Source organism: Diospyros lotus, chromosome 6 (assembly GCF_014633365.1).
Source record: "Diospyros lotus cultivar Yz01 chromosome 6, ASM1463336v1, whole genome shotgun sequence".
In the NCBI taxonomy this organism is placed as follows: Eukaryota; Viridiplantae; Streptophyta; class Magnoliopsida; order Ericales; family Ebenaceae; genus Diospyros; species Diospyros lotus.
Genome location: NC_068343.1, coordinates 12,676,856 through 12,695,542, shown reverse-complemented (window position 1 = coordinate 12,695,542; position 18,687 = coordinate 12,676,856). Strand labels below are relative to the sequence as shown.

The 18,687-nt window shown below is 36.5% G+C and overlaps 1 protein-coding gene across 4 annotated transcripts; it reads left to right on the top strand.

The window, feature by feature from the left end:
• The first annotated feature begins 3,376 nt into the window (after nt 1-3,376).
• Nucleotides 3,377-14,788, top strand: LOC127803995 (serine/threonine-protein kinase/endoribonuclease IRE1a). 4 transcript variants are annotated; one of them, XM_052340687.1, is made up of 7 exons: nt 3,377-3,813; nt 6,847-7,075; nt 9,905-11,439; nt 12,316-12,488; nt 12,838-13,084; nt 13,452-13,755; nt 14,368-14,788. In XM_052340687.1, exons 1-7 carry the CDS (start codon nt 3,641-3,643, stop codon nt 14,512-14,514), a joined length of 2,808 nt encoding a protein of 935 aa, XP_052196647.1. In that variant the 5' UTR covers nt 3,377-3,640; the 3' UTR covers nt 14,515-14,788. The 4 variants fall into 4 exon arrangements, with proteins under 4 accessions (XP_052196647.1, XP_052196648.1, XP_052196649.1 ...); XM_052340688.1 differs by lacking the exon at nt 3,377-3,813 and having other exon boundaries at nt 6,947-7,075; nt 8,395-11,439; XM_052340689.1 differs by lacking the exons at nt 3,377-3,813; nt 6,847-7,075 and adding an exon at nt 7,082-8,602 and having other exon boundaries at nt 8,752-11,439.
• Nucleotides 14,789-18,687: the final 3,899 nt, after the last annotated feature.

Here is an 18,687-nt window from a genome sequence, read left to right as displayed (position 1 = left end):
ATAGAACAAATTTATTTTTAGGAATTCTAATTCAATTCTTAATGAAATAGCTATGTAGTTGTGGGGGAATGAGTAATTAAAAACTCATTACTATTATATATTATAACTTGAACAAGATTGAGGGTTTACTTGAGATATTGAACCAATAATCACCCATGATTAATGTGCACCACTAGTGTCACAAAAGATTTTTGTTGGTCTTATTTGTGCACACTACAGTGGAGTACATTTGGTCAGTAATTGCCTTTTTGAGTGGTACGTACGAGGATGGCCTTTTAAAATCCATTTACTAAATTTGTTTGGTAAGTCGGAATTAAGGTTTGGAATTGGGAAAGTTCTTGGTTTTTTCCCGAGTAATTAGGAGGTGGTTTTTGTTGAATTTTAGTATTTTGAAATACCTTTTGGTATTATTATTATGTGTAATAATATTGGGTTTAGTTCATTAATTTGGTGATTCTCATTATTGTCATCAAATATAATTCACAGTTATTATTGTCAAATTTACGAGTTAACTCGTACGAGTTATATAAATTTAAATTAGTCAATTTGCTTATAAACTCGAATTTTTATATAATCAAAGTTGACTCGTAATTTAATATTATAAACTCGTAAATTCGATGGTAAACTTATTAAACTTTAAAATTTATACTATATATTAATTAATATTTAAATTTTTTATTATGAATGAATGATGATAAATGATATACTTAATATTTATAAATTTCATATTATTTTTATTTTTAAAATCAATAGATAAAGTTATTTTGAAATAGCTACATATATGTATTTAATTCATAAAAATATGGTTATAAATTATAATAATTACGTTATTAAGTAATATTAATTATATTTTTTATAAAATTATGTAATTCTGAACATATATTTACATATATTAAATGGTATTTTTAATTATCTTTGAAATCTTACAATTTTATGATTCAATTTTATGGATTATTATCAATCATACTTAAAATATCAATTTTAATAATTTTGTTCACAATAATAAATACAGTTAATCCGTTCATTAATATCAAGCAATATCTCTTTTCTTTTTTTTTTCGTCCATATGACATAAATTAAGCAGTCAAATAAGTAATATGTCAATATCAATTCGGTGGGTTGTGAATTCGATTCTCATTCTATGCAATGACAAAAGACTCAACATGCGATTTAACTCTCCTGACGTAATCAATGACACGAATATCGGATGTCACACAAGAACGATCATCCCAAACAATATCTCATTTTTATTGAGTTCTCTTATACGTGATATTGTCTATTTTTTTTTTTTTTTTTTGTGATTAGACATCCTTTGCTTAGCTTTGCAACTCAAGTTGAGATATGATAAAAATATGGGCAGAATTAGGATTTTGATTCAGTGTGGACGAATTTAAATATAAAAAATATAATTTAAAAAATAAGATAATAATGATAATATTAAAATATAAAAAAACTTTTTACAAGTTGGAATGAATCGTTTTGATGTTTTATATGAAAATGTATAATTTTAAGATGGTTTTTTATGTGAAAATCATCTTGATTTTTAATTGGGCTTTTTAGTCTAATTTTTTTAGTTTACGAAATATTTAATGATTTAATTTTATGTTCTCATTAACAGTTTCTAGACACTGACAAATAATATTTTGTGAGTTCATCTTGACATTTCAAGCAAGTTTTGATTTGTTGAGTTTTTTTGAATCTTTCTAATCTTAAACTTGTTGCTAAAAATGGTAATAGATTTTTCATTTATCTATTTACATATTTATTTTAATGAATTGTTAAATAAGTTTTATGTATGTCTTAATTTTATATTTATTTAATTTTTAATAGATAATTGAGATTTCTTAATTACATTCTTGTTTTAATAAATATTTAATTGACTCTTATGTTTACATCTTAATTTTTATATCTATTTTAATTTTAAATAAGTAATTGGAATTCATTCTTAATCTATTGTCATTTTTGCCTATCATTAGACTATCAACTATGGTAAATGATCTCTAATTAAATTTATTTACTTGCCTGTTTTAATTAATTCTCAATATATCTTATATTTAAATTTGTATCTTTACACTTCCTCAAATACCTGTTTATTAGAATTTTATAAATCTTAGCAAAACTAATTATCTTGGTAACAGTAAGATTGGTCAAATTATTATTATGAAAAATCATATTCAAAATATTAACATTTTTAAAATACTAAACTAGCAAAGAGATTAAAGAAAACTTTATAATGTCAGTATTAAAATATAATTAAGGTTTTGTTAGGTATTGTTTAAGTTTATGGATGCCTTTTAAAATATAGTTTATGAAAAGTTATTTGAGTGTTTAGTTTATTAATATAAAATATTATTTTTAAAATACTTAAAAATAAAAAAAAAATCTGGCCGAATGGGGCATGGCTCTGTCCTCGGATAATAATCCCATTAATCTCTTTCCCTTTGATAATGATTGGATTTCCAATAAAAAGGGGAAAGACTTTAAAAAAAAAAATATTGTTTTAGAAATACGTATATATTTAGTTTGTAATTTTATATATTTATATTTATTTGAAAATATTTTTACATCATGAACTTTTTATTTGGGATATATAAGTTTATATTTATTTTTAGTTTAGAAAATACTTGTTATATGTATAATATAAAATATAATTCCTGTAATTAAAAATAAAAATATATATTGTTTTATATTTGTATGTTTGAAAATAAATATGCTAGTTTATTAAAGGAATCGCGGTATTTGTACGGAAGGGGTTCGTAGAACCCTTTACAAGCGCGATATATCGCGATTTGTTCACCCCATTTTCTTTCTCTCTCCTTTCTTCTAGCCTGCCTCACCCTCGCATCCTCTTACTACTGCAACCTCGCTGTTTTGCCTATACTCATTGTCGTCTCGTCGTTGTAATCTCCAGCAAGCGGGGACCACCCAAACCAACCAAGGTACAACGGACAGTGATGGTTGGCAAGAGACGAAGGCAAGGGCAAGGCGGGCGAGAGAGATAGTGTTTTGGGTCATTTCTCATTTGGGTAATTTGGTCATTTCATTATTCTATAAAATTTTTGGTATACTCAAAATAGCTTTATCCTTATTAAAGAGAGAAAATAATGAAAGAGATGCGAGACTTAAAAATGAGGACATATATAAAAATTAAGGACATATTAATTAATTTATTTAAGCCTACTAAAAGTATTCTAAAAGAATTACCCTAATTCATTATTACACAATTAATTAGACAAAATACTTATCAACTCTATTATTCCGTAACTATTATAACTTAAGCCTATTTAAATGTTCTTTAAAATTGACCTTAATGCATAAATTATACAATTAGTTAAGACAAAACGATAAGATATATATTTTTTATACCAGACAACAATTCAACCGTTGAACATGAGAGAAGTGTTGTTCGGCGATTCTACGCGGTAATCTACGGACGTGGAAATCCCAAATTGCAGAGCCGCTCGGGAAGCTTCGAATCTTCCTTCCTCCCTGTTGTTGATCTCCAAAACCTTATCAATCCTCCGTTGTTGTCTCTCCAGTCTCCACGGCACCGATTTTATCAATTTAATTCAAATCAAAAACCCAATTTGCGTTTTCAAACCAAGGATTGAAAAGCCACCGGGCCAGTTCCAGCTTGGAGATGAGACTCAAATTGGCTCCATTTGTGCTGCTTTTCTTGTTTGTGGCTGCGATATCGGGTTCGGCCATCGATATTTTGAGCTCGGAAGCTTCGGCGGTGCCCTCTGGGAGCGTAATTGGTACTGTTTTAAGTGCTCACAGTCGATCGCCGGCACGACGGTCTCTGTTGTCAGTGTAAGTGTATTTATTGCTATTGTATTACCCCAAGCTTTACTTATAGTCTTTGATGAGATAGGTGACTTGCGAGTGCTAGGGTTTCGTTTTTCTTTTGCTCTTTCCTGGTCGTTATATGTACTTACTTCATTATTAATTTTACACGTATTTGCATAGCTCCATCAAAATACAGATTTTTGTTATCGATTAATGGTTGCTGTTTCACACATGTATATGTACAAGTTTGAATGATATTATGTGGTTTATAATCTACCCTCCTCTGTTAGTACAAGTTTTTAATTTTTTCTATTTCTTAGTCATGTGAAATTTCAGTATTCATGGTACAAGACTTCTCCAAGCCATGGCGTGGTTAATTTGATGCAAGTATTTCTTGCATTAGTATAATAATAGATATTTTGGAATCGTCTGAAGTTTCGTGAATCAGCCTTATCATCTGTTCTATGGCTATAATCATGTGAAATTATGATAAAAATGATTTCTGTTTCACACTTATTTATGTATTTTTTTTTGTGGCTGTGGGGAGAAAGGCGGGGGACATGATTTGGGAGCCGTGAAGTTGGAGTCCAATCCAACAGCGGTGTTGAGTTTTGGTGGGACGATGTTGAACTTCCAGCCGTCACCAATGGTTGCAGTGTTCAGTTTGAGAGGTCCGAGCATGGTGACGGCAGGCTGTTAACATCTTGATGGTGCAGTTGGACGCCATCGGACCCACTCGACTGGCCAAGGGTGCTAGAAAGACTTAATTTAACATCATGCCCGATACATCCATGTCATGCCCGCACATAAGTGGCCAAACAACACTACTCAAAGCAACCCTTTGCTAAGAGGAAAATTTTACAAGATGCCTATAAGATCAGTTTGTTGTATGCCACAGAATATTGGATAGTGAAGAACCAACATGTGCAAAATATGGGTGTAACTCATATGAGAATGTTAAGAAGGATTTATGACCATACAAGAAATGATAAAATTAGAAATGAGGTTATTTGTAATAAAGTTAGAGCAACTTCTATTGAAGATAATATGCACGAGACACAATTTTGATGATTTGATTATGTGAGAAGAAGACCAGTAAAGGCTCTCGTGAAGAGAGTGGATGAAATGAAACACATATTTAACAAAAGAGGTAGTGCAAGACCAAGAAAAACTAGGGAGACACTTAGGTTTGATATTAATTATATGAGCTTTACAGAAGAAAAGACTATAAATAAAAATGAATGGAAAGATAGAATTCATCTAGCTAACTGCACATAGTGGGATAAAAGCTTGTTATGCTGTTTTCAAATTGAAAATTATTTGTTGTACAAATATTTATTTAATATTTTATCTTCTTATAACCCAACTCAAATAATTAACTATATGAAGACCCAGTACATTCATTTTATTTTCCTATATATTTCCTTTCATTTTTGAGTCCAAAATTCATAGTTTGAAGATTGTAAATGAGAAAAAATATGAAAAAGCAGTGTTAATATTTATCTCTGAGGAAGGTAGTTGGGAGTGGGTTGAGAGGAATTCACTTAAACTGCAGAGATGTTCTATGTTCCATAGTATTGATTCATCATGAAGGAATGCTACTTGTTATACATAATGTGCTATGTCCATGGCAGAATCCCAGATTTTTGTGGAAAATTTCTACACTAGTAACATAAAGTGTTGAAAGAGGCTGAATAAATTAAAGGATTTACCTGAGATATGGAATCAAAGATATGGAATGTGTAGATATTTTCTCTGTATCAGGTAGTTTCCAATTGTATAGATTTCCCTTTGTAACTAGTTTCCTGAGAGGTGGATTGCTAGTTTACTTTTGAAGGTGTCAAGATTCACCTTAAATAGGGCTGTAAATTCATTCTGAAAATATAGAAGAATTACGAGAATTTCTTCATAAAGCAACTTCTATACCAGGTAACTAATTTTCAAGTACTGGAGTCTGCTACCTGAAATTTAAACTTCACACACTTTTCCTGCTTTATGCTCTACATTAGGACCTTGATACCAAATTTTCTTCTTGATGTTGCAATTACTCCATCTGTTCTCGTCACCCTCTGGAGCCAAATCACATTATTGAACAGTTGTCAATTTTTATGGCTTTTTATATTTAAGTTATCTGCAAAATCTTGAAACTGTTTATCAGATTTCAGAGGTATAATTTGAATAGTTGCCCTATTCTTTATGATGGTGACTGATGCTTGCCATTAAGGGTCATGGGAATGCAGAACTGCAACTAAAATTCCTTTTATGTTATATATTTTTTTTTATGTTTTTTCTTTGGAAAACATGTATAATATTTCTTGTTCTGTTTCTTTTTCCTTTTTTTGGGGGGCTTATAATTTTTATTAGTTTTTGAAAGTTGTTTTTTACCAGCTTGATTTTTGACAGATTTTTTGATTTTCAGTCTCAACACATTACTAGATGTAGAGAATGGCTTTGAAAATCCAAGGGACAAAGTTCAAAAGATTTTAATTGCAATATTAATTGGGTTTGTTGTCTAGATGATCTGGATTTCTTTAAATAATATTATTCTGGTTCTTCTTGAAGTGGGATAGAAGATTGGAAATTGTAAGAAAAAAGAGAAGGCAGGATCTTAATTTCATATACAAGTGTTCTCCTTTTCTAGTTCATTTAGAATGCTTTGAGATCCTACTTTGGTTCTCCAATGAACTGGGATATAAAAAAAAAAAATGCTAAAAAATGTGTTAGTGTAAAGAAGACTTGTGATTTTGTTTGACTTTCTTGTTGGACATGGGTGGTATGCTTGGTACCTCTTCCTCTTTCTTATGTACGCTTTCTTGTCAAAAGTGCTCATCTTTGGCTTGCACTCTCCGAAGTCAAATTCTCTTATTTAGATATTAGATTCTTTAATGTGTGGGTATATATTAAGTTTTCATTCAGGTAGTTGTATTTGCTTCTGTTTTTCTTCATTGCTATCATAATTTTGCTTTCATTTTAGCTGCACTTTTTAGCATACACCTTTCTCTGCCAATTGACAATTGTCTTTGCTTTTATCCTATTGCTTTCTTTTTATTCTCACAGTGAACATGATACTGCACTGGTTGCTGCCCTGGATGGTAAAGTCCAGTTAGTTGATACTAAATCTGGCCAAGTATTATGGTCATTTACATCAGGATCATCAATTTACTCTTCATATCAGTCTCCTGTTGAGCATGATAATGATGAGGAGAATGCTTCTCGACTGAGCAGTTTCTATATAGATTGTGGCGATGACTGGGCACTGTATATGCATGATGCCTTTGGTAAGAGGGTATGTATGAAATGCTGTCACCATCTCTTATATAAGTGCTCTCTGAAGTCGTTTACTGACACAAATTAGTTTTAAGATTCTGAATGACTGGTTTTGTTTAGGCTAATTGTCCTAGACAGCCTGTTCCACCTAGGTCCGTTGTACGCATCTGTGGCAATGAACTACCCCAAATTACCTTATGTTATTGCTCTCTCTGTCTCTTGAATGCATGCCATCTTCTTCTTATCATTGGATGACAAGTTCCCACCTGCTGTTATTTCTTGTGAGCCTTAATATGCTGCTTTTTGGTAGACTATTTGCTTTCAATTTCCAGTTGTCAATCTTCACTATTTTGACAATGAAAATATAAATGGCATTTGGTTCCTCGTCTTTTTTTTTTTAATTTTTTTTTTTTGGAAACTTCAAAATGGTGTTTCCACAATTTTCATTTCGTTTTCATTTCTTCCTCCTCCCACACTCCTCACCGTCAACAACTAAATGTTGCTGGAAAATCACCGGAAGGAAGCTGGTGACCCTATCGCCTACCGTGGCACTTGCTGGTGACTCCCATGGGAGTCCGAGTCACTGAAGCATCTGAATCTCTGCATCAATCAACTAATTTCCAACTAAATTTCATTCTCTGCATCAATCTTTATTTCATAGCAACCCCTTGATGTCACTATGAATTTTTGTCCCAACTCTTATGGCTTTCACAGTTTCACTCTGAATTTTCTGGTAAACCTGGGAGTCGCATGATTGCTAGATCTGCTCTGGGAATCATCAGCAGTTATGGTGACTTGGTGGAGGAGTCACCACCAACCTCCAACATCTCCTCCAGTTGCCGAGAAAGATAGGAGTGGGAGAAATAATAAAAGGAAAATCAAATATAAAAGTATAAATAAAACAAAGCTGTCAAACAACATGTTAATTTTTTTATGGTGGAAATCAAATCAGAACATAAAAAACTAAAAATAACTATGGAAAACTGTAAACTCTATCATATGGCTCCTATTTCTTCTTTTCTCTATCTGCTATGTACAACCTGTCTTTGACCTGCATGCAATATGGAATTTTTCTTTGTTACTTATTATGGTTCAATTTTGAAAATTTAAGAAAACCAGTTGCTGATCAAGCCTACATGATCATTCTATACATGGCCACTGCTTATGGTGCAAAACTCTTAAAGGTAACATGGGCATTCCTTGTATGGGTCTGTTGGCTGACTTTGCAACCTGATTCATTACATGTCCAAGCAATGAGCTGTTCACTTTTAGATCTTGTCATATAACGGTGTCTCTGCTAATTAATTTGATTGATTTGCTTTCAATGGATTTTGGCAGTCAGGGTGTTTTTTGTTTTCTAGCTTCTGCATTTTCGTGGGTTTCTTTATGCTACATATTGGGAACTGGATGAAGTAATCATTTCAAATAATGCAAAGGGATGGCAGTTTATGAGGCAAGAAGATTGTTAAGAGAGAACAACAGGATTCTGGGCTGGAGAGGGAGGGAGAGTGGGTGTTTGTGGGCCAGAAGTCCAAATAATTCAGGAGTGAGTGGCTATCTGATGCCAACCTACTGAATGCTTCATATGTTGTTCAGGCCTCTCCTATAGTTAGTTTGTCCTGATAGTGATCCTACTATTAAATGAGTGAAGGTTGTAAAGGGTATAGAAGATTCTGATCAACTGTTCTCTTGCAGGAACCTGAAAATGGTTGTGCTTCATGTGGTGTTAATATTTGTGTTTAGTTCTGCTCCTTCAGACATAGTGAACTCGGTCAATGCCTAGAACAAGCTTTGATAATTGAAGATGTGAAAACAAGTGATGCATCCAAATTGGCAAATCGCATACTTGCTGGGTGCGGAATGTCAATCCTTAGTTTTTGGTGTCTTTGTTGGGTACCTCCTTGTCTTTCTTGGGGCAGCGCATTTGTTGATTTCTAATTATGCATTCCTTTTTCTGTTTTTCATTTTAGTTTACACATCTCTATGCTATTTGCTAATACGTGAATTGTATCAGTAAGGGAAGAGTGGGCAAACAGAGTATCTATTGATTTTCTCATTCTAATAAGCCCACAAGCACCATAGTCTGAGATCTGAAAAACAAAAACAATGCTTCTTAGGTCAAAGCATTCTACATGTCTTTCTCCATCTTGTTCTACATTTCAACCAGGACAAGTAGGCATCTATATAGATCAAAGAATCTAAAGGCCTTGATAAATCAATCCTTATCTGCAGCATTTCACTGATTCCAATTGTGTTCTAGAACTATATTGTGATTTCTTATGCTTCCAGATTAAGTAGGTTGGTGGCTTCTTGGTTGAGAGTTTCATAGGGTAAGATTTGTCTTCTTTTTCCAGTTTAATAGATATGAAACAGACTCCTTTTACCAAATATTGAAGCAACTATCTTTTTGACCTCCTCAAATTTTAGGATGCTGCTAGATATCTGCCTATTATTTAAACCCTTTATGGCCAGCAGCATTAAATGAATCATAAGACCATAAAGTCTGGAAGGTTTCCTTGATATATCATAGAACTGGTTTCAATGATATGGCAATAGCTGTAACAGCTCTTCTGGGGAATAAAGTTGATACAGGTACTTTTTAATGATATGCTTCATGGTTAAATCACATCTGCTGATGTTGAGATTTAGCATATAAGAAAGCATAGTATTAGACAAAAAGCTAAGATGACTGTTCCAAATCATCTACTTATCATAGATTTGTTCCTGGAGCTTTTTCATGTGGATATTGGTTTTTGCCACCAGTTGGTATTATTATATCTACAGTTGCCTTTCTCTCATAATTATTTACCATCGGCTCTTAAATTATTGCATATTCATGCTGTCTCAGAAACTCAAAGAGACTGTTGAAGAGTTTGTTAGTAATACTCCACTGATAGCAGAAGATGGAGGAGTTGTACTTGGTTCAAAGAAAACTACTGTTTTTCTGGTTGATGCCAAGAGTGGAAGGCTAATCTACAGTTACAGTTTGTCTGATTCCTCATCCACATCGCAGAGTAATGATGAAAAGAGTGTTCTAAACAGTACATCTGACAAACTGGGAAATTCTGGTCCATTGAACCTTAAGCCTGATGAGCTTCCAATTTACATCACTAGAACTGATTATGCACTGAAGTCTTTCGTCCTAAATTCAGATAAAGTTCTATGGAACATGACAGTTGCTGAAATTGGAGCTGCTTTCCTTTGTCAAGACAGTGAGGATTCATTTAACGGGGCTCTTTCAAATTCAGGATATGAATCTCCTGTTGAACCTGGTGTTCGCTTCAGTATGCCCTTGCCATGTCAATCAAAAGCTGTTGTCTACCGATTTCGTCGTCATAATATGCTAGGACCCTCTGACAAACCTAATGTGCTACCAGAATCTGATCATCAAGATATGATGGTCCCATTGTCTGATTCAAATTATATGCTTCGTTGGCAACCTGAATTTGATATATTCACAGAACCTCAACATAAAGATGGGATACCCTCACTCTCAGCACCAGATCTTTTTCTTTCTTCACAACCTGGTGCCAATCTATTTATGGACTCTCATCACACTAATGGCAATGACCTAGCACCATCATTGCCACAAAAAAATGAAAATTCCATGATCTCTGGCATGAAATTTATGAAAATAGATCATAATAACAAGCTAAATGTGCTTTTGGAAAGGCCTATAGTGTGGCCTATAATTTATATTGTTACTTTTCTTGTGGGGTTGTTCACCTGCGGTTCTTGTGCTTTATTGGCTAGAAAGGACACTGAGTTGGCTAAGAAGTTGACTGATTTAAATGCAAGCACTGTGCCTCCTAAAAAGAAGAAAGCTCGAAAGTCAGGAAAGAACAGTGATTTTTTTGAGAAGACTGATAAAAGCTCCTCCCTTGGTGATGGATATGATGACAGACCATTGTTGAAACTCAATCAGTCACTGGGTGACAGCACAGATGGGCGCAGAATTGGTAAATTATTTGTCTCCAATAGAGAAATTGCTAAGGGAAGCAATGGTACCATTGTACTAGAGGGAATCTATGAAGGGCGTCTTGTTGCTGTCAAACGTCTTGTCAAGGCCCATCATGACATTGCTTTTAAAGAAATCCAGAATCTTATTGCATCTGACAGACATCCAAATATTGTTAGATGGTATGGTGTGGAGTCTGATCAAGATTTTGTGTATCTTTCTCTAGAGCGTTGCACTTGCAGCTTAAGTGATCTAATTCAGATGTGCTCTGATACCTCTGAAAAGCCAACATATACTGAGGACCAACCAATGGAAGCTATGATAAAGAATAAGGTCTGCTTGGATTCAATGAAGGGTTCTTTGCAGGATATTAAGTTGTGGAAAGATAATGGCTTCCCTTCACCTTTATTATTGAAATTGATGAGGTTAGTTTACAGTTAATGATGCAACTAGATTTTACATTAGATCTTTCATCATCTCATTTAATATGCTATTGTGCTTTTATAAGAGCGGCTTTGTTTTGCTCACCCCCTAAGCCACCAAATTTTGTAGTTCATAGGATGAAAGTAAATTTATATATTCTCTTATTTACAGTAGGGGTTACCTCCTACAGTTGTAGGTGTGGCAGAGATCATTTGGTAAATATGTAAAAGGGGATGCTCATATATCATAGCCTGAGCCCTTTGGGAATTAAATATGATTTTATGAAGCATTTTCTGTTAGTTGACATCAAATAAAGTGCACCTAAACTCTTGTTTTATAAATTGAATTTGTTAACGTGCAGATTGAGATTCCTGAGTGTTTCTGCTGATTATTATATTCAAAATTTTGCTATTGTGCATTATGGTGGCTTCATTTTCTCATAAGGACTCCATTAGAACACAATTTTAAGAACTAGACACCATGCAATCACAATGGATTTTTAAATTGATCCTTCATATTTCCACTTCAAATGCTGGCTTGTTGGAAACCATGCTCATATGTGCAGATTGAGATTCCAGAGAGTTTCTGCTGGTTATATTCAAAATTTTACTATTGTGCATTATGGTGTCTTCATTATCTCATATGGGCTCCATTAGGACACAATTTTAAGAATTATACTTCATGCATTTCCAATGGATTTCTATATTAATCCTTCACATTTCCACTTCAAATGCTGGCTTGCCAGAAATCATGCTCATATTATTGTTATCATTTTCTTTTAGGCTGCCTTTTTGATCTTTTAAAGCTTGTTTCTATACATATATGCCAATTTAAATGGACTGAATTCAGAACTTGCTTAATGTATACCTCTAACACAGGGATGTGGTTTCTGGGCTTGTGCATTTGCATGAATTGGGAATAATTCATCGAGACTTGAAGCCTCACAATGTGTTGATAATTAAAGAAAGATCTTTGTGTGCTAAGCTTTCTGATATGGGTATCAGCAAGCGTCTTGTTGGAGATATGTCTTCCTTGGGCCATCATGCTACTGGTAAGTATTATTGACTGTTGAGTATTGACTAGTTAATGAATCAGTAATTGCCCTGCATTTGGTATGCATTTGAAGCTTTCTGGTCAGGTCTTGCAAAATTTTTACCTATCCACAATCCTTTGATTTCTAGAATCCACATTCTGTAGTGTTTCTGTCTTCATGTTTAGTATATCAATTTGTTTAGGTCAGGGTATAATAGAAAATGGATTTTGTTTTGTCGGACCGTGATAATTATGCTACAATCTCTCTTCATATCTCATACCTGCTGCTTAGCCTGTCAATGTGTACGCAAATTATATCTGTTCTTTATTTTTTTTTTCTTACAACTTTGTTTGATGACCAATTGCAGGTTATGGCAGTTCGGGATGGCAAGCTCCTGAACAGCTTCTCCATGGACGCCAAACACGTGCAGTAGATATGTTTAGCTTGGGTTGTGTTCTCTTTTATTGCATTACAGGGGGTAGACATCCATTTGGTGACCGTCTTGAACGTGACATCAATATTGTGAACAACAAAGCTGACCTATTCTTAGTGGAGTATATTCCAGAAGCTACAGATTTGTTCTCTCGTTTATTGGATCCTAATGCTGAATTAAGGTGAGAACTAAGGGCATTATTTTTATTGCCTTGATGGCTGCAAAGCAATATATATGAACATATATGACTTTTTTTCCCTGAATGTTTTCTTCTCCCTGCTATGTATAGAAACTAACCCACTAAACCTTTTCCTGAAGTACAGAGACCTAAAAGATCAATATACCCCCATTCATGAATTCTTAGGAGTTATTCTCCAATGAAAAGAATATAACCTCCAGTCTGATGTGAAACACACTAGGAATAGTCCCAATTTGTTGATGATACCTTTTACTAATAGTACATGGGTCAGTATGATGTTTGTTTAGTTATTTTGCTTTCTTAGATCTTTCAATTAATTTTAATGAACCCTGATACTGTTTCCTTGCAGGCCCAAGGCACTGGACGTGTTGCATCATCCTTTGTTTTGGAATTCTGAGATGAGATTATCATTCTTCCGTGACACAAGTGACAGAGTGGAGTTGGAAGATAGGGAAACCGGCTCTGTTATTTTAAAAGGATTAGAAAGTATAGCTCCAGTAGCGTTAGGCTCAAAATGGGACGAAAAGATGGAACCTGCATTTCTTTATAACATTGGACGGTACAGGCGTTATAAGTTTGACAGTGTTCGTGACTTACTGCGAGTCATGCGAAACAAGTTGAATCATTATAGAGAGCTTCCTGTTGAAATTCAGGTTCATTTCTCATGCCAACAGTAAATATTATACTGTTACAACTGTAGTCATATGTACGTAGTGATACACCTTTTTGTTTGCTTAGTTTAAGCATTTACATACTTTTTTGTGTTTCCCTCAATTGGCACCTCACTTTAAAGACCTTCAAACTCTGTTCATCTCGTGCTACTTGAGAAAGTCATTGACCTCCAATGGGCATCTTTGTATTTGCCCAAGATCTTTTAGCTTTGCCTTTTACTTCAGGCTGTTTTCAGTTCTAGGGTTGTCAATGCTTCTGTGTATCAGAGATGTTCCATGAAACACCGACTGATAATTCCCTACTAGTGTGAGCCGTATTTATTTGAAACAAACGGTCCTTCTCTCCATGATCTGTTGGTAAAAAATAAAAAATAAAAATCTCTACATGGCAAAATCTGGTGGGATCATTTAATGGTGTTTCTGTTTTTCTCTTTAACCACTACACAATTTGTAAATTTGTTTTGCGTTCACGCATTCTTTTCTGCAACGGACATTTATTGGCCATTTACCAATGACCAATGTTTTTGAGAAGTTGAATTGCAGATCCAGATATTCCTTTGACGGCTGATGAATTCTTTTGGTGGTTAATTTTAGGATATCCTAGGACCAGTACCCGAAGGATTCGATGGCTATTTTGCTAGTCGGTTCCCCAAATTACTGATAGAAGTATACAAAGTCATGTACCAGCACTGCAGGGAAGAAGAATGCTACAGCAAGTACTTCCAAAGCAGTATAGCTTGAATCGCTTCTCCAACAGACTGCTTTAGAAAGACTGCAGATTTGAATAGCAACGAGTTGCTCAAGAATGTAAAATATGGTTGTAACTGCAAGATCAGAAGATGTATAGTACTTGGTTGTCTTAGTTGTTTATTAATGTAAAGGAAAATGTATGATTCTTCTACTTTTTCAGTTATTAATGTAGCTGTCTTAGTTGTATGAATGTAGATATGACCGGAACTGGAAAATGTACTTATCTTAGTTGTTGTATGAATGTATGATTCTATTACTTCGCCAATTTTTAATGTAGACTTGGAACATTCTAATTCATCCAACAAGTTATATGAATGCGACTCTTTTTTACTTCTGCAAAATGAGGAATTTTGAGCAAGAATCTGGGTAAGTCAATTGGGTGTTGATGGGTGATGGACCTCCCAAGGTGGATTTGTAAATTTCGTAGAAGGATAGTGGAATTGGGTGTGGAAGGGTGGGTCCAACAAATAGAGAGACAGAGGGAGTCCACAAGTCATCAAATTCTATATAATGTTCGATAGGCCCGGTCCATTGGACCTACCAAAGGTGGCACAAAGGGCAGGGGCTAGAAGGTAAAATGGGTGGAGGATAGTAGGGGAAATAGCTAGTTTGTTGTAACAAACTAGCATGTGCTGCCAGAGGCAGTTATGCTGAGTAGGATGGGGTATAAATAAGAGAAAGAGAGTGAAAGAGGGGTGTGGAATTTTGTAGGAGATTGTTGGAGAGTTGGGGCCTCTCGAATGCCCTATTGTTCTTATTTTCCTTGCTGCAAATTATTGGAAAACCATTGATATTGATTGCTATTGAACTTGCTATCTGGTATCCTATCAATTTGGTATCAGAGCAGTTGTCGATCACTATGGTAAATTTGAGCGAGAGAGTGGGGGACCTGGAGGAGAAGGTCGATACGATGAGGGGAGAGATTCAAGCCATAGACCGGAATGTCGCGGAGATGCTCGAACAGTTCGCCATCATGCGAACAAGATGGGATGAACAGGAACGGGAGAGGAAAACAAAGACCCATGGGGGCGAATGGCCAATGGAGTTTACCCCAGATTCTGAAGTGACCCCTGGAGTTGGCATGAACCGAAGAATGGAGGGGGGCACGAGTGTCGGATGGAGGCAAGACGGGAGAGGTCGGCGGCTGGAGATGCCGACCTTCGAGGGAGACAATCCGGATGACTGGATTTTTTGGGCTGAGAGGTATTTCACGGTCAACCGACTGTCCGATGATGAGAAGATCGAGTTCACTGCGTTGTGTTTCGAGGCAGGGGCCCTCGCGTGGTTCTAGTAGGAGTCTAGGCGCAGGGGAATTCGCAGCTGGGAAGGGCTCAAGCAAGGTATCGTCAACCGATTCTGCCCAACCCAAGAGGGGTCACTAGAGGAGAGGTTCTTGGCTTTCCGACAAGAAGGGACTGTTAAGGATTACCGGTTGATGTTCGAGACTTTGGCCGTGCCAGTGTCGGAAGTCTCTGAGGCGTTCCTGGAAGGCCATTTCATTAGTGGCCTTAAGCCGGAAATACGGGCTGAGATCAGGGTACTGTAACCAAGGGGGTTGGATCGGATCATGTCGACGGCTCAATGTATCGAGGATAAGAATGCAGCCATGCTCAGCTGCAATAGGACGTTTGGGCCAGCAAGGGGTAGTTTCTCTACCCATTCTATAACCAACGTTTTTCGACCCCCTCTCATACAATCAAGAAGCCTGACTCCTCATTCGAGAGTTGTTAGCCAGGCAAACAACAAGCTGCCAGTGGCTGGGAGTGGCAGCAATGTTCCTTTTAAACGACTCAGCGAGGCTGAGTGGAAATCTAAAAGAGAGAAGGGTCTATGTTTCCGATGTGATGAGAAATACTCTATTGGCCACTGGTATAAGAACCGGGAGCTACAAGTTATGATGATTTATGATGAAGAGATGGAAGAGGAAGTAGTCGAGGCTGAAACAGGGGAAGAGAGGGAAGAAGAAGCGGGGTAAGGCAGCGAGGTCATTGAACTCTCAATGAATTCAGTTGTGGGATTGACAACACCACAAACCATGAAGTTCCAAGGGGACATTGAAGGGCAGCCAGTGGTAGTACTTATTGATGGAGGAGCGACACATAATTTTATAGCAGCTGAGTTGGTGTAGTGGTTGGGGCTGCCAAGAATAGAAACGACCGGGTATGGGGTGATTATGGGGACAGGAATGGCAGTGCAAGGGGCTGGCATTTGCAAGGGGGTGAAATTGCACCTACAAAACCTACAAATTGTGGAGGATTTTTTGTCTTTAGAGCTGGGTAGCTCGGATGTTATCTTAGGAATGAAGTGGTTAGCCGCAGTTGGGAAAATGGTTGTGGATTGGAAAACTTTAACAATGAAGTTTCGAGTGGGGGGTATGGTAGTAACACTGTAGGGCGATCCAAGCTTAAGTAAAACCATGGTGTCTTTGAAGGCCATGCTGAAAGCTTTTAAGGGAAGTGGGGAGGGGATGTTGTTGGAGTTGGGAGCCATTACCGCAAAATTTGAAGAAAAGCAGAGGGTAATCCCAAGGTTGTTGCAAGGAGTGCTGGAAGAGTTTGAAGGGGTATTTTCTAATCCGGAAGGGCTGCCTCCATGTAGAAAAAGAGACCATGCTATTAACTTGATTTCAGGAATAACACCCGTGAATGTGAGACCTTACCGTTATCCTTACACGCAAAAAAATGAGATTGAAAAACTGGTGGGCAAGATGTTGGGAGCTGGGATTGTGCAGCCAAGTTGCAGTCCATTCTTTAGCCCGGTGTTGTTGGTTAAGAAGAAAGATGGAGGGTGGCGGTTTTGTGTCGACTACAGGGCTTTGAACAAGGTCACCATTCCCGACAAATTCCCTATACCTGTGATTGAGGAGTTGCTGGACGAGCTGCATAGGGCTGTGGTTTTCTCCAAGCTGGATCTAAAATCTGGTTACCATCAGATTAGGGTCAAGGAGGGAGATGTTCCAAAAATGGCTTTCCAGACACATGAGGGCCACTACGAGTTCCTAGTTATGTCGTTCGGATTGACAAACGCGCCCGCAACCTTTCAATCACTAATGAATGATATCTTCAGGGAGTATTTAAGGCGTTTTGTATTGGTTTTTTTTGATAATATATTGGTGTATAGTAAGAGTTTAGAGCAACACACAAAGCACTTACATTGTGTTTTAAAAGTGTTGGCAGAAAATCAGCTACTTGCTAACAGGAAAAAGTGCTTGTTCGGGCAGCCGGAGGTTGAATACTTAGGCCACATCATTTCTCAACATGGTGTATCAGTTGATCACGCTAAGGTGCAAGCGATGGAAGAGTGGCCTACTCCTACAATAATGAAGGAATTGAGAGGATTCTTGGGGCTCAAGGGGTATTATCGGCGCTTTGTGAAAGACTGTGGCAAGATGGCAAGGCCTTTAACTGAACGGTTGAGGAAGAATAATTTCTATTGGGATGTGGCAGCTGAGCAAGCTTTCCAACAGCTTAAGGCGAAGATGGTTTCCTTGCCCGTGCTCGCTTTGTCGGATTTTGATAAACCTTTTGTGGTAGAGGCGGATGCTTCGGGGGAGGGCATGGGGGCTGTTTTAATGCAGAATCATCGACCCATTGCCTATTTCAGTCAAGCTTTCAATCAATTAGGGAGAACAAAATCAGTTTATGAGCGGGAATTGATGGCCATAGTCTTTGCGGTGCATAAATGGAGACATTATCTTTTGGGAAGGAAATTTGAGGTTTGGACTAACCAAAAGAGCCTCAAATACTTGATGGAACAGCAGTTGGTAAGCCCCAAATATCAGAGATGGATGGTGAAACTAATGGGATTTCAATTTGAGATTCATTATAGGCTGGGTTTGGAGAACAAGGCCGCTGATGGGTTATCACGCATCAACCATACAACAGCTTTCATGGCTTTGACAGTCCCATAAGTAATCCAACTGGATCAATTGGCCCGTGAAGTAGGAGCAGATGTCAGGGTGCAACAAATTATCAAGGTACACACTGATCCTGCTTCCCAACCCAACTTTCAGTGGATGGGCAGCCAACTGTTATACAAAGGGAGGTTGTACATACTGAAAGGGTCATCTCTCATTCCATTGATTTTACATGAGGGACATGATGGCAGTCTCGGGGGGCATTCAGGGTTCTTGAAGACTTACAAGCGAGTGGCGGCTAGTGTTTA

What these genes read in the sequence shown, in the direction of transcription:
- LOC127803995 (XM_052340687.1), top strand. Translation starts at nt 3,641, where the DNA reads ATGAGACTCAAATTGGCTCCATTTGTGCTGCTTTTCTTGTTTGTGGCT. An exon ending in CGACGGTCTCTGTTGTCAGT is followed by an intron (nt 3,814 to 6,846) that starts GTAAGTGTATTT and finishes TTATTCTCACAG; the next exon opens with TGAACATGATACTGCACTGG. An exon ending in TTATTATTGAAATTGATGAG is followed by an intron (nt 11,440 to 12,315) that starts GTTAGTTTACAG and finishes CCTCTAACACAG; the next exon opens with GGATGTGGTTTCTGGGCTTG.